This window comes from Musa acuminata, chromosome BXJ1-5 (assembly GCF_036884655.1).
Source record: "Musa acuminata AAA Group cultivar baxijiao chromosome BXJ1-5, Cavendish_Baxijiao_AAA, whole genome shotgun sequence".
Lineage (NCBI taxonomy): Eukaryota > Viridiplantae > Streptophyta > Magnoliopsida > Zingiberales > Musaceae > Musa > Musa acuminata.
In genome coordinates this window covers 2,701,673-2,718,440 of record NC_088331.1, presented here as the reverse complement: position 1 = coordinate 2,718,440, position 16,768 = coordinate 2,701,673, and the positions used below count along the sequence as shown (strand labels likewise).

Here is a 16,768-nt window from a genome sequence, read left to right as displayed (position 1 = left end):
ATATGTAGAGTGGTGAGAAATTGCTCGATAAAATTGACGAAAATTCTTCTTTTTACCTATCATTTTCGTTCTTTCGTAACTATAAGAATTTCAATATAAAATTTTTCAAGTCTAGGGCTAGGATGCTAAATAGGTAATATGTAATTGGTCGTTGAATTAAAATAAGTCATATATTTTATTATACTTGACCGACTGAGAAGATTATTTCTAATGACCTCAACATCTCCTTTTTGACATTTTATTCACCGGAGCGATAGGCCCAAATGACCTCCTATGGACTATTAGTTTGAGATACATCTCATGAATCATTGTCTGACAGAAGTTGACAGATCATAACCACCCTCATGTCATTGTCAAGTGGAAAGTAATTCAACTATTTTTCTTCTATGTCAATGCTTCAATTAGTTGATCGATAAGGATTAATTATCAAAATTATATATATATATATATATATATATATTCTCCGCAACATCTGCTTGTGGTTACGAATTACTGCTAAGAATACTTGATAATGCTCAGTTAAAAAATTTTAATATGAAAAATAACTTTAATATATATGTTTTATGGATTTTATCAATTAGTATTTCTAAAATATATATTCTATTAGTCAAAGGATGGTCAACTAATAGCAATTAACTAAGGACACACGTGTCATTTTACCAGTTACATTTCTATATATAGAAAAGGGCAGTGGGGGTACGGTCACCGTGGGGGTAGGAGGGAGTGGCCGTTACTTGACTTCGAATGTATCAGAAGCCGCGGTCTCCGCTCCTCCGCCCTCACCCTTCCTAATTAATTCTGGGGTTCCCATTAAACCATGCCCATTTCATCGGCCGATCTCTCCGGCCGTAATCCCAGTTCCCCACCACTGATCTTAGAGGAATTCCATTCCCTTCAACCCATCAGCTCCAATCCCTGTCTCCTCCCTCTTCCTCCCTCATCGTTTCCTTCTCTCCACGCGGAATGTAGGGTGTTCTGCTCCTCTTCTTCGAATTTTTTTGGATTGAAGTTCCGGTGCTCCGAGGAATGTCTGTGTATTATGTCCAGTGAATTGGAGTGGTTGCGGACGAGGCTCTTGTTGGATCAGGTGTTGTTTCTGGATTTGTTGGATCAGGGCTTGTTTTTAGTGCTGGTGTTTTTGGTTTCATTTGTAGCTTCGAGATATTGGTTCGTTGAGGAGTAGTGGAGTAGTATATTATATCAAAACTAGACTACTGTTTCTTCTGATGTTGTCATTGTTGTTAGAAGATGCTGAGATTGGATTGTTTGACAGCTTAAGGTCCCTTTTGATTGCAGAATGATATCAGCGTGAGGACTTGAAAGGATTCTTTGGTCTGCCAGTGCTCTATTCCGTAAGGTTTACTTATCTAGCATCTTGTCTAAGAATAGAAGGAGAATCGCATTGCAATTAGACAATTTGTAAGTATTGAGTTTTGTCCAATAACGATGACATATGTAAAAGTATAGCTCTGGTCATTGCTCTTATATGTAGGGTTGAAAGGGACCTTTATAGAGGTGAATAGTGATCTTGGTTTTGTGGCACCAGAGATATTCTGAGTTGGTTATCTTGCGGGCACTGATGGATTCAGCCAGAAGTTGGTTTCAGAAGTTTCAGCCAAGAGAGAAGGGTGTGACTAAAAAGAGTGAAATGGGATTATTAGATGGACTGGATGATACTGAAGAATCACCATCGGATGCTACGAGGCAAAGGGTGGCTGCTGCCAAGCAATACATAGAAAATCATTACAAGGAACAGATGAAAAATTTGCAGGAACGCAAGGAACGGTATGGCTGTAGAAAAACAATATTTTCTCCTTTGTTTTTTGCTTACTTTTTTATTGTATTAATAAAATGGAGCTAGACAACATGTATCTCTTTTTCTTTTCTTCTTTGAATATTTAGAATTTGCTGATTGTTTTTTGAGAAAAAAACTAGTCAGGAGAAAAAAAAAATTCTTGACCATCTTGGCATCAGAGGTGGTGGTCAATCGTTGATATGTAAAACATTGACTTATAAACTTTAGAGTCATAAAATTGTTCTTATTTTCCACCCAGCAGTAGGAATCAAACTGTTGAATATCATCTTCTTTAGTATTACCATAGAATGTCTAACAATCAACTGAATTCAATAACAAATAGAGAAACATACAAAATATGTTCATTGGAACACATTTTCTCTTTTGGATGTTAGTTTTATTTTTATGTATCGGTGACCTCAGGGTCTTAAGTTGCAGTTGACTGCTATTACAGCATTTACATTGATCTGAACCTTCCTATTAAGTAATGGTTAGGAGGAATTCCATAGAGCGAATTCTAGATATTGTTCTAAATTATGTTTCCTTCAAGAATCTCATTCATCTTCTTCAGTGGTGATTATCATATCATCACTAATTGGATGCTTTAGAGTTTAGACAAAGGACTCAATGGTACTATATGAGTATATGTAGCCATGGTGTGCTTATATTAGGAAGCATTAGGGCTCTTATAGAACAAAATTGATTCCTGCTGGCACTTATTTTTATAAGATGTTGAAAGTAATACAACAGTCAATTTTGAGTCGAACCGTACATGATGTCATAAGTAACACAACAATCCTTTACTAAAGCCAAAATAAAATTGCCATGTTTGTGCCTATTGGCAATGGTGTCTTTGCTTAAGTTCCTCTCTTTCACAAACCCACCACTCGTGGAAGTTTCCTTCTGAACTTTTTATATTAATTGGCAGTATAAAAACTAGTGCAATTTAATTGGCTTTAGATGTTCCAGGTTCTTTATATTGTCCATGTGTGCCATATTTAGATATTTTCGCTTTTATTTTTAGAGGTATTATCAACTAGTTATTTCTAATGGTTTAAAGTTTCTCTATTTTGTTCATTTTCTTTTCATCATATTTTGTTTCACATGTATGTACCCGTTTATTACATGCCAACAAAGATTTTCTTTCTGAAATATGTGGTAACAATTACTCATATTTCTATTACAGACGTTATAATTTGGAGAGGAAACTAGCAGATGCTGATGTTTCTGAAGAAGATCAGCACAATATTTTAAAGTATTTGGAGCAGAAGGAGACAGAATACATGCGCCTTCAAAGGCATAGAATGGGGGTTGATGATTTTGAATTACTTACAATGATAGGAAAAGGTGCTTTTGGGGAGGTATACTTTTCTACAAATTTTACATGCTTTTACAACTGCACTCAAATACTCATGCTTTGAAAAATAACTACTTTCAAAATATGTACATGTCTCTTGATTTCTGACTATTTGAGAATGTCTCGTTGCAGTTTAGCTGTAATATTTCATACGAGTATATTTTTTGTATGGTGGAAGCTCTTCAATTCATTGCTTTTTTATTTGGCAAATAGTCCTGTAGTGTATTGTTTGCACAAGCACCTATTCTGTCCAAGCATAGTCGAAGTAGATTTTTTCTTGCTGCACTGATGGATTTGTGAGGCTTGCATCACTTGTGGGACAGTTTTACATTATTAGATTTTTTTTCATGTTTTTTGCTTAGTTCTTCACATTTAATTTATTTTTTTAGGTCATGAATTTTCTGAATATTATGTGGATGCCATCTTTGTGCTTTCACGATCATTCATATATGACCATGGTCTTGTGCATCTAGACTTAAGTGTTAGAGTTTTATGATGTGTGTGATTTCTGGATGAATATGAGTGCTTTTCACTTTTGAAATGTTTTGTTGAAACACGAGGAGAGGTTTTCTCCTCACAGTTGGTATCTTGAGAATGCATCTTGTTTTACTCCTTTTTTTTATAGTTGTAGTTGTGCCAGTAAATCTAGTATTCTTTATTAGTGGTTTTGAGTATCCAACCTATGGGCCACAATTATTTGGTGAACTAATAATATATATGTTTTATAAAGATTGATATTTCATGTTTATCTTCAATAATGAGTTTATGGTAAATGCTTGGTTAGACTTAGACCTTTAAAGCTAGACATAAAAAGAATTCACACTGGATTAGTGTTAATATGCATGAACTCACAACATTATAGAATCCACAAAATAACACATATTAACTATATTAAGTAATTGTGTAATAGAGACAAACTTTTATATGCCATGAAAATGCTGTAAACTTTTATCGAAATATATTTCAATTAAATTGTGATCTTAAGGAGGACAAAACATAAGAATACAACCTTCATCAACAAAAGATAAGTGAGGAATATGAATTTAAGGTTCAGATTTACATTTTTTGGGAGACAAATAAGATTTTTTTAAAATGAGCCCTAAATTGCTTAAGATTGACCTTGGGTTTGGTAAAAATCAACCTTAGGGAGGAAGATTTGAGAGTATTTGTTGAAAAATGAGGAAAGAAAGGGCTGAATATTGCTTTAAAAAAGTGGGAGAGGGATTGTTGGATCCACGAATCGAGTTGTATGCTTACCATCTGTTACCCTTGGTTCCAATAGTTAAAACTAGGCCACACACTTATAAGATAACAACAACCTACCTAGTATGAATTGATGTCAGGCAAAAAGTATTAGTAAGTGACTCAATGTACTAGTTCACAATAGACTAGAAAATACCAGCATGTACCGACCAGTATGCCTGGTTTTTTAATCCATTATCTCATGTTCATAGGTGCAAAATTGCTCAATTATGCTTCCAAAATTATCAATAGTTGTAATATATGTAAATCAATATCCTATTCTGTATGTACTCTAGTTTCTAACATCATATACTCCGAGGTAATGGAGACACGATGGTGGTGGCAATGGAGAGGAGGGGAGGCAACAGAGAAGAAAAGGAGGAAGCAGCTGTGGAGGAAGATTTTCTCAAATCCTCCCATTCTTTTTTCTTTCCATTAAGAGCAATCATTAGCCCTAGCTATGAATTATGATGTTTTGGCCTAATGGTACAGATAGATTGAACAAGTGCATTTCTCACTGCCAAAAGACCAATGAAGTTGCAAAAATTGTAGATGTTGGCCAACACCCTAAAGAAATAAACACAAGGAATTCCTAGCTGGAGGCTAGCTAGACACTACCGATTAGGAGAAAAAGAAGGGATTTTCATATTGTTCGTTCTTGAAAGGAAGCCAAACTGGATCAATACCTCATCCGTTTATCAAGGACCTGGGGTTGAGGGATGCAGTAGTGGATGCAAACACAGCAAATAACATGAGAGAGAGTGCACAAGCTGGGATTATGTATTAAGGTTTTTAATTTTCTTACTTTCTTAGGATTTTAAAAAAGGGACAGGTGGTAAGCCCAAAATTGGACAATCTGTGTGTTGATTCATGCTCGGACCGGTAAGTATGATTTGGTACATACCATACTGAAAGAAATTGGATTCCTTGATGTAATCTACCATAATGAATACAATGGTGCAGTAATTATAGAAAATGAATTAACAATGAGTAATAAATGGCTGTTTATTCTAGTTTTAGTACAAGTCCTTATGACATTGATGTTGCAGCTAAATACTTTGTATTAGTGTCCTGGTTTAGAGTTCAGACCAAGTTTGATTTAATTTATAGGTCTTTTGGACAAAGTGGATTTAGACTAAGATGTTAGTTGGATGGCTCAACCAACTTAAGTTAAATTGAATTAACCCAATTTTATTTTTGTTGGTTCAGTAATCTTTCATTCATTCTAATGGATTATCAGGTTCACATTTGACTCGACTGAAAGGGATTGGACAGTGGGTTTATGGTTTTGATCCTGGCCACTGCAAATTAGTATCAGCAGGTTAGTCAGGCTAGGCTAAGACCACATTGGCTGGCTGGTCTGGCAAACTATGTTTTTGTTTCTGTTTCTTACTCATCTCATTTCACAATCATTGCAGTAGTGTCAAGCAACCTATGATTGGTTGTCAACTCCCATCATGATAAAAAAGGAAAGAGATGTAGACCATTATGTTGGATGACATGCAACCTTGGACATCTGCAATTTTTAATGGTATGAGTGTGAAAATGTAATAGAAATGGCGAGAAAGAAAGAGACAGAGAGAATTAAAGATAAGTATTAGCTCTTCATGGGTCATTTAGTTCAAGCTGGGCTATGTTTGCCCAATAATTGGCCCATAGCCCACGTTATACATATATACATATATACATTTATACGTGTATATATATATATATATACATATATATATATACATATATATTCGTGCAGGCATTAAAAAATTTACTCATCACAAATTGAAAGGCATAATAACTATTAAGATAGCAGCAATCACTAAATACTTATTCTCTTTGTCTAATATCATATGATGTTCATTGTAATTGTGTTGGTTTCAGGCATAAAAAAATTACTCGTCACAAATTGAAAGGCATAAGAATCATCAAGATAACAGCAAGCACTAAATGCTTATATTCTTTGTCTAATATCATATCATATCCAATGTAATTGTGTACATGTATTTTCATGTAAGAATCATCCTGCAGGTCAGAGTCTGTAGGGAGAAAGGAACTGGTAACGTCTATGCAATGAAGAAGCTAAAGAAATCAGAGATGCTACGTCGAGGACAGGTTGAGCATGTTAAAGCTGAAAGGAATCTTCTAGCCGAGGTTGATAGCAATTGTATAGTGAAACTATATTGTTCCTTCCAAGACGATGACTACCTGTATCTTATCATGGAATACCTACCTGGTGGGGACGTGATGACGTTGCTTATGCGGAAGGATATTCTGAACGAGGACGAGGCTAGATTCTATATTGGTGAAGCAGTTTTGGCTATTGAATCCATCCATATACACAATTATATTCACAGGTTTGTTGAATATGCTTGCAATAAGACTTAGAATTGTTGTCTTTTCTCATAAATCTAAAAGTTGTAACATTTTCTTTTGTTTATCAGGGATATAAAGCCTGATAATCTATTACTCGACAAATTTGGTCACCTAAAGCTTTCAGATTTTGGATTATGTAAGCCATTGCACTGCAGTAATTTTCCAAATTTACAAGAAAAAGATATTACTAATGGAAGGAGCTGCAGTGGGTCTTCCCACTTTGATGAACGGTCATCTTTACCAAAGCGGACACAACAAGAACAACTAGAGCACTGGCAAAGAAACAGGCGGACATTGGTGAGCTACTTATGTTGTGTATTTTTCTATCAGGACAATTTTTCATGAGTTTATATTATGATATATATTCGTGACCTAAGGAGTACTAGGCTAGAAATAGCTCTACACAGGAGTAAAGCTGCTACTGCAGTAGTACAAACAGTTTCTGCTACAGTAGCAGTACAGTGTTATGTACTAAAAATCTAGCATATTGCTCTATGTAGGAGCAAAGTTGTTGCTATTGCAGTAGTAATACAATGCTGCTAGCACCAAGCTATCTATTGGGCCATTGAGGATGAGATGCCACTGACAAAAAAATATCGTATCAATTTTACTTTCATATACAAATTTACTAATTAAATTCTGCTAAGTACATTTGTACAAGTTTGTGGTCATCTAGGACCTGACTTTTCTTATGATGCTGCCGGATATGCTCAGGCATACTCTACTGTTGGTACACCTGATTATATTGCTCCAGAAGTCCTACTGAAGAAAGGTTATGGAATGGAATGTGATTGGTATGACTTAGGTTTTTAGCATTTTGTACCAGTCCATAATACATCAGATCGTTGAGTTCTATGTTCTCTAAATGTCATCTTTTCGCAGGTGGTCACTGGGAGCCATCATGTATGAAATGCTTATAGGTTATCCTCCATTTTATTCTGACGAACCTATGGCAACATGCAGGAAGGTAGATGCTTATTTCCTGGACCTCTGTCACAATACAAATTTCAGTCTTCATGCTGGTTATGGAAAATTACTGTTTTAAATTCAAATGTGTACATGTTACTTTTTTGTTTTCTCAAAATATATAAAGGTAACCTGATAGTTGTAGTAGATTTCAGAATTTATTTAAGAGTTGATGGTTCACATAATCCTAAATTAATTATGGCATGGAAGAATTATCTTTGTAGCTATGTATCTGATTATTGTTGATTCCTAATTATTTGTCTTTATCATTTATGGATGTTCTCTTACCTAGGCAAGTTCTATTTAGAACTTCCACAAGTGCCATTAGCTACATTGAGCTAGTCTTGGTCACTAGTTTCTATTTTATCCACAGCTTTTAATGTTCAAAGTCTATATTGCTTTCTGAGTTGCTGTCTTTTACTGGAAAACAATTTGTAAAGCTTCTTTTCATCTGGGAAATTGTTACTAATATGTCATTGTTATCACATGTTATTTTCATATTAATTTTTTCCCATTTTGATCAATTAATCAGATAGTTAACTGGCGAACACACCTGAAGTTTCCTGATGAGGCAAAGCTATCTTCTGAAGCAAAAGATCTTATTAGTAAGCTATTGTGCAATGTTGAACAACGGCTTGGTACGAAGGGTGCTGATGAAATAAAGGTTGTCTCTATGCTTCTTTTTTTTTTCCAAGTTCTAAACAAGTTTAGATGAATCTGTAGCAAGAAAACATATAGTCATGGTACTTCTACTACATCAGGCTCACCCTTGGTTTAAGGGCATTGAATGGGATAATCTTTATCGAATGGAGGCTGCATTTATACCTGAAGTGAAGGATGAGTTGGATACTCAAAACTTTGAAAAGTTTGAAGAGGTATGATTGATTGTCAAAATTATTTTAATTGTTTATTTTATAAATATACTATGCACACCTTTCCCTGTCAATGTCTTGCAGTCTGGTGATCAAGTTCAGAGTTCATCTAAATCAGGCCCTTGGAGAAAGGTACCCAACCACCCATGACTCCTTGAATCTTTTAGTTTGAAATACTGATTTTTTTTACATGACTATTTAGATTCTCAATAAGCTTGAATCTTTGTTGCATCATTAACTTTTTCTCTCTTTATGCTTGTAATACCCGCATTCGGATGCATACTCATTAAATTCTACATATGCATGCATGTTTTGCCTTCAAAACAATTTTGGGCATCTCCATATTGTAGATATCTTTTCTTACATGTATGCTTGTATTTATATAGTATATATTTATCCCCCACTAGAGTTTGACATACATTTTCATGTGTATTTCTGTGCATGAAAGTTGTTAATCCTTGTATATAATTAAGCAGATAAAGTTCTGATGAATATTGGTATTAATATCATTGCATTTCCTACTTTTTGAGACTTATGGAATAGAATCTTGCATACCAGGATTGGCATCTTTGTATGCTTGTATTGTTGCCATTGGGTATCAGTACAAGCACATGTGTGACCACATTTTATCAGGATCATTCTTGAACTGTTGTGATCAGCATATCACTCTTGTGATAATACTTACCTTGTTGGTATACTCTTCTGACATGTTGATGGCAAGAAACACGGCAACAAATTTATTGCTTATTACATACTGGTCAAACCTATTACCTGATCTCTGCTGATGGGATTGTTGTTGAGTTTTGGTTTTGTACCGGTGGAAAAGATAGGTGCGCTATATTAACATAATATTTTGTTCCCATTTTTCTTTTACTAAAAATTATGACTCTGTTAGTCTCTCATTGACACTTGATGCATGAAGCCTAGGGCCTCTTATAGAAGTTTTAATTTTTTCATGGCAAATCAGATCCTGCCGTCCACCGGATCCTGCCTAGGGCCTCCTAGGACACTGGTTGAAACCCTTGACTAATGGCAATAAAATGCTTTCTAGCTTCTTGCTAGTTAACACATTATCACCATTAGACAAGTTAGTAAGAAAAGATTAATATTGTTTTTTTGGTGCATTTAAGAATATAATGTGTGGGAGTAGGTCTAGAAACCTTTTATCTCATTTTGATTGGCCTAATCATACATGAAACTTCAGTTTATCAGCAAGAGGTGAGCCAGGTCAAATATCAGCCAAAGTTATTTCATATCAGCTTAGTGATCATGACCAATACTAGCTGATCATAGTGTTTCTTGATGGAGTTTATCATTCTTCTATTATTCTTATGGATCCCAGAGTTGATAATGTTTGATCAAATGCTGATTCTGAGGTGTGTAGTGTAACAGGGTTCTAGATATGTAGGCTAGGAAACTTTAGCAATGACACAAGCCTGTTGAAGGCTTGGAGATCAATTATATAGGATAAGTCATGACCTTGTTATATACACAGTTTTAGGTATAGTCCAACTAAAATATGAAAGCATTTCTTCAGTTGTTACATGGTGCTTTCAACAATTTCAAGCCTATATGGAGAAACAGAAAAATTCTTCTTGGGCGATATGCTTTTCATGGCAAAACTCATTGTTATAGATGTTAACTACCATGGTTAATAAAAAATCAATTGAATGAGGCATTACTCCAAATCATATGGTGATATACAATCTAGACTTCCTTTATGTTAGCTCTGTAAAGTGTATCAGTAATTTCAAATCTGATCTGATATATTAGTTGTACATTTGGGTAAAGCCACTCTAATCTTGTAGGTAGGACATGAGAGTGATGAACGTGAAGAATTTACATAATGATGTGCTTGATTGATACATGCAGAACCTGCTCCCCGTAGCAGTGGAGTGTACACTTGGAAGAGTTCACTGATTATGATATTGTTCTGAGTGCAAATTTTTTCTTTGTAATATTTGCTTTGACAATTTTCAAGCAATTCTTTGATGGCTTTCTTGTTTACCCTTGCAGATGCTTTCATCCAAGGATTTGAATTTCATGGGCTACACATATAAGAACTTTGAAATAGTTAATGATCATGTAGTGCCTGGAATAGGTATAACATTCATCATCTTTTCCTTTTTGGTACAAAGTAACCATTTCCTTTGGTGCCTATCATCACCTATCTTAACCCCCTGGGTAGATGCTTTTCTCTGTTCAATTCTCCTTACAATTTTCTAGTGATCTGAATCATGCACTATAAATGTTTTTTAACTATCATTTTGAAACACAAGGGACAAAGTATATGTGCGGTTGGAAATCCTCACAAAAGCAGGGAGGAATATAATTGATATGTAGAAGTTTATATTACTATTCCTTTAACTGGACATCATGCTTGCTCAACCAAGCATGGTGCCATTCTTGATGAGATACAGCAAATCTTTTTCGGAGACAAGGGCTATTTGGCTTCAGCATGCCTTTTAAATAGGGGGAACAATGTAAGGTAATAGAATCCTATCACATAAACTGGTCAAATGTGGGTGATGGTTTAGGGGTGGATTGAGTCTGTCATTTGATGGATTTTAGAATGATAAAAAAAGGTAATTATACCTTGAACTGACTCCAAGTTGTTACAGACTTGAACTATGATGCTATGTGAAATGCAGAATTTTGATCAAAATTATTTGAGCCCTTATACCTTGTGGCTTATCTCTCTTATATTATGTGTTTTTTCTTTCTTTGAGGAAGCTTGACAATGTCTTTACTGATTCATGTGTTGGGAAAAATGATGAATCATTTGCATTTTCATTGTCTCATGCCAAACAAGTACATCTGATCCATCCACCATTCAGGTGAGGGCCACTCTTCTCCAAACATGTGGTTAGCAAAATAGTTATTAACTTCTTTTTACCAATTTAATAATGGCATTTTACTATGCAGGAAGTGAATAAGATGATTGTCAGGATCTTAAAAAAGTGTAAAGTTCCACTTTAGGCTAAAAGAGAGGGAGATTTCCAATAATTAGAACAGTATGGTATTTCTGCAGTTTGGTGTATCAGGATTACTGAAATTAATTATAGTTGCAAATAATCTGTGTGGTCATTTTTAGCTAAGACATAGTACTTCTTTGTCTTCTCATCATGGAATTGTAGTTCTTAATGATAAAAATCATTAGTGGTTGTCTGATTTAGCCATTTATTGTTTGAGGATCTTTTTTTTTCATATGGAGGTCCATTTATGATGGCCTTTAGCCATAAATATTTATGGTAGATGCTGCTAAAACCAAGTTGCAATAAAGATGGCTGGGTAAAGATGATTCTCTTGTTTATTGGTTATATGGTGCTTTTCGGCATCACCTCTGGAATTCCTAACTACACTCAGTTTCGAATTATTGAATACTGAAAGTTTGAATAATGTACAGTCCTAAACCATCACCTACTAGGATAAGTTGTTATCCTGACATGTTGTACTACTCATAGACCCAAATCATCATTTTACTAAGATACTCTGTTGGGCTGCCATATGTTTTTCTTCTAGCATAGATCAGTGAGTTCCTGTTGTCTTGTATTTAGCTCTACCAGATAGTTCCTTCCTGGAATATATTTTGTTAGCAAAATTCCTTTTAAAGTTAATAAGCAACATATTTGTGTTTATACATATAAATACATTACGAAAGTTTCTGACCAGTCATCTCATTTCCTTATCAGCTGAATTGAAGAAGAAGGACAAATTGAAGAGGCCAAGTATCAAATCACTTTTTGGTAATCCTCTTTTCCCTTTGCTTCCTTCCAGTTGTTTGTTTAGACAAAGAAAGTCACTTCTTATTTGGCTTTTTCAAGAGATGTTATCTGTATTCCAGGAAAAGTTGACGATTATACAAGTGCCTTTATAGTTAGAAGTTAGAACTTCCTCACCACCATCTGCAGCATCATACATGATAATTCATACTTTCATGGTTATATACCTTTTAGGAAACATTTAGATATACAAAACTACATATCTAAAGCTCTTTTTGAAGTACAAGTTGATGAGAGAAATATTAGACATAAAGAGAATGGCCCATGTTTGAAACTTTTGGATTTCACCTTCCACGTTTTGATATCATGGGTCAGGTTTTTGCTGTAACAAAGTAACTTCACCTGAGAGAACAAAAAGATGATGGATACTATATTCCTTTTTAACATGTTTCCTGGCATTTAGAGAAGAAAACCTGGAATTGTTGTTTCTATTAAAGTATGTGTCATAAAGGATATTTTGGACTACATGAATGTGCATAAGGCTTCTCATCTTATAAATGAAACGATTCCAAACGTTAGAGAAACCTGTCATTTGTTATGATCTATTTGGACAAACTGCAGTAGAGTTAGGTTTTAGAAACTGGAAAATCTGAGGTTCTGATATTAGCGACCGTGCTACTAATCCATAGTTGAAGAAGGTCAAATATCTTTATAGTAAATATAAGGAAGCCTTTATTTTCCTCCTCTCTATTTGGAGGGCTTCATCTCTTTCTTATATGATGAATCTGTGGCTTATGATTTCCATGACATGTATAAACGGGAACAAACAGCTGGTGGTGAATACTCAAAGTCTAAATTCAACTCTAATTTCTACCAGTGTTTCAGGCATATAAACCATTAGAAAATATTACAGAGAAAAGTGTTATGTTGAAAAATATATGTTGATTGCCATGCACAACTACTACATATAAGCCATAGGCAAATATCACAGAGATAAGTTTTACATTGAAAAATTATTGATTGCCATGCACAATTGCTACATTAAACAATTCCGCTATCAGAATTCTTGAAGTAATAATTTTGGTCCATTTACAGAATCTATCATCAAATCATACTGAATAGTGCAAATATAGGGCTTAATATTTTTTTAACTAAAACTTCTTTAATTTGTTAGCAAATATTAGTCACCTTAAAGAGATTTTCTGACTATGTATTGCTTATTAACTCAAAAAAGGAGCTTTATCCACTTATCTGGTACCTCTCAACTTAACGTACATGTTTCATCCTCAGAGGCAGAAGACCAGTTTGATGAATCCATTAGACGGAGCTTTGAAAATGCTTTACCCAGCCAACTGGAACACTCAAAAAGTCAGGGATCATCTTCTCCGTAAATGTCATTGATTAATATCAGCAATCATGGAAGCTCATCTTTTACACAAATCACATTGATCTCCAAATGCATTGTGATCGAAATCTAGCAATCAAGTGCTTCCAAGCATCATAATTCTCTCAGGTGCAACTGCTGCTTAATCAGAAATTGCTGCATGCAGCAAGTTTTTAGGCTGAAGCAGGAACAAGTGAGAGAGTGAATTCTACTGCTTCGGAGAGATTGTTCATGACTGGTCCAGGCTCTTCGTGATCTCCTTTTTCTTGTAAAGAATTGCTTTTGTTATTTTTCATCAAGTTCAGCTGCTTCTTTTTGTAATTTTTAATGGTCTATATTTTTTTTTCAAATTTTACTCCTTCCATTCAAACACATATATCATGTCACTCAAGCTCACAAGATTCAAACTTATAACCCTTCAACTGCAGATATTGCTTCTTAACCATCGAGATATCTCATCAGAGATTGATGGTCTGTATTTGATTCAGAAAAAAATTGTACAAATCTAGTTATGGTATGCGGAAACTGTTCATCAATCATTTTGTTCTGACAAAGTGGATGGTCTTTTTTTTCTTGTTTTTGACAGTATCACTTGTGGATTGATGGAGGTTGCTGCATGGATGCTGCAAGTCATGTCTGTTTGCAGTCTGAAGAATAAAATTCTGGGAATCTGAAACTCCTAGGTAATTTTAATCTTGGAGATGCTAATGCATTCTTTAATATTCTTGCTTTCATCCACAGATCTATCATCCTTTGCAAATTTTCCTGTTGAACATAGATGAAACCTGAGCATCCAAAATGTAGGTCTATGTGAAATGTACCATCATATATATTGTTGTTTAACTATGATTGCATGCAATACTATGACTTGATTGTCATTGTAAAATCATATTTATGGGAATATCAGGACATGATTTATATATATTTTTGTATGTTCTTAACTACTTGTGTGCAATAAATCATGCCCTGATATTCCCGTAAATATGATTTTACAATGACAATCAAGCCATAGTATGGTATGCAATCATAGTTAAACAACAATATATATATTTACACACATACTAATTGGAAAGGACAGACATGTAAAAACCCAGAAACAATGCAAAAATAATTTAAAAGCACTAAATCATGCCAAAAATTATGAGATTGAAGGGATTAGGATTGACCTCAATCACTTTAAACTTGATAAATCAACTACATTTTAATTTTATTAGATAATATATTAAAGATACTTTCAGATAAACTGACTCCAATAATATGCACATGACCATAGTTAGGATATAAATCAAATTACATTCGAACAAACATAAACTGCAGCAAATCCATATAGTCTTTCAATTCAGAACTCAAATTTTTATTGCATGTTTTCTTGCCTTTAAGCAAAGTTTTTGTTCACTGTCCATTGTACAGTTTTTTTTCCTGGTATATTTATGGACACTCACTTGTAATTGGCAAAAGTCTTTAAGTTTTTCTGCTACAGCAATCTATTTGAATTATACCTATTATATGGTACACTTTTATGATTCAGGGCATGAACAGAACATAAGCTAAATGGAAACTATTCATCCAACTTAACAATTACAAAAGTAGCAACAACCAGTCAAGCAACAGATTGCATTGGATTAGATGATCCTCCTACCTACCAATGATTAATTAATTATTGCTCACATGATATTATAGCAAGAGATCAGAGAAGGAAGATGCCACATTCAGTTCTTTATCATTCCACTTCTTACACCCTTCCAAGATTGCCTCATGCAGGCCTCTTCTGGTGCTACTCTAAGCCCCTTCTTTTTAATGAAAACAGAGCAATCAAGCATGTGATGATGACTTCAGTGCATGGTCCATATCTCAATAAGAAATTTAGTGAAATAGGAAACTTTCTCCAATAATAGTTTGGTAGCTCTCTGAAAAGACCTCATAATTTAGTTTTCTTCTTTGAATGTTCTCACTTGTTTGTATTAGGTATTTTATTTGGTTAGCTATATGATACAAAACCCTAATTTGCTTAAAGTTTAAAGTAGATGCTGATGTCAGTTCTTCTGGATGAATTCCACAACTGGTTGGAATTGATAGAAGGGAATCTATACAATTACAATAAAATAATGGCTATCATTATCATGAAGTGAAATAAATTGATTGCACTAAAGTAGTTCTAACTAATATAGGCTTTAAGATAGCCATAGCTCTAATAAGATTTTGGAACTAAACATATTGTCATATTTATTAATCAATAATATTAGGTCCAATGTAAAATATCAATGTAAGATGACCCTATGTTTAAGTGTTTTGAAAAAAGTTTTTGGTTAGACTAAGTTGAGTCTCTTTATGTTAAATCAATTAGCTTGTCAACTATCTATTATATCCAAAAGGATGATTTTTTTGTAGTTTATAACTACTTTTTGACCAACAACAATACTCTAATTAGGCTATGAAAATGAAAAGAATGTTTTTTTTATAATTTTATAACCACTTTTTTCAGATGAGATAAAATTTTTAATTGATTGTGATTTCCTTTTCTTTTTTTTTTCCCCATTCATTGTCGAGCATGATTGTAAATAAAAATCCTCATGGATTGAGACTATTTCTCTTGCATTTAAATCCAATTTTACTTAAGTTTATTAAATTGGTCCGAATTTGACAATAAGATTAAGTATAGCGTAAACATCGTTACAAATATTAAAAACTTATAGATCGAATATTGTGGTTAATTTTTGTCAATTGTTTACAAGTATAATATAGTTGAAATTCAAATTGACTCATCAGTAATATAATTTTGTTTAAATAATATTGAGTTCAAATAATTGGTGATAGTAATAAAAGGTATTTTAGATATATTTAAAAGTATGATTATCTTATATATATTCAATTACAACTAAAAAGCATTATTAGATTACTTATCAATGATTGAAAGCTTGTTATTTTATTCATATTTTTTAAAGATATCAATTAACATCTTTGCATACAAGAAAAAAGGAAAAAGAACTTACTGAAGCAAAACCTTAGTTTGACATTGAAAGGAGGCAATTAATATAAATGTCATGAACATATGCCAACATACATTGC

The 16,768-nt window shown here is 33.9% G+C and overlaps 1 protein-coding gene across 1 annotated transcript; it reads left to right on the top strand.

Moving 5' to 3' along the window:
- The first annotated feature begins 734 nt into the window (after positions 1 to 734).
- On the top strand, positions 735 to 14,491 carry LOC103983863 (uncharacterized). The gene is made up of 13 exons (XM_018826697.2): positions 735 to 1,087; positions 1,297 to 1,785; positions 2,982 to 3,156; positions 6,414 to 6,739; positions 6,827 to 7,055; positions 7,473 to 7,552; positions 7,641 to 7,725; positions 8,257 to 8,388; positions 8,486 to 8,599; positions 8,681 to 8,728; positions 10,613 to 10,697; positions 12,289 to 12,342; positions 13,609 to 14,491. Exons 2-13 carry the CDS (start codon positions 1,580 to 1,582, stop codon positions 13,707 to 13,709), a joined length of 1,635 nt encoding a protein of 544 aa, XP_018682242.2. The 5' UTR covers positions 735 to 1,087; positions 1,297 to 1,579; the 3' UTR covers positions 13,710 to 14,491.
- Positions 14,492 to 16,768: the final 2,277 nt, after the last annotated feature.

What these genes read in the sequence shown, in the direction of transcription:
- LOC103983863 (XM_018826697.2), top strand. Translation starts at nt 1,580, where the DNA reads ATGGATTCAGCCAGAAGTTGGTTTCAGAAGTTTCAGCCAAGAGAGAAG. An exon ending in TTGCAGGAACGCAAGGAACG is followed by an intron (nt 1,786 to 2,981) that starts GTATGGCTGTAG and finishes TTTCTATTACAG; the next exon opens with ACGTTATAATTTGGAGAGGA. An exon ending in ATACACAATTATATTCACAG is followed by an intron (nt 6,740 to 6,826) that starts GTTTGTTGAATA and finishes TTTGTTTATCAG; the next exon opens with GGATATAAAGCCTGATAATC.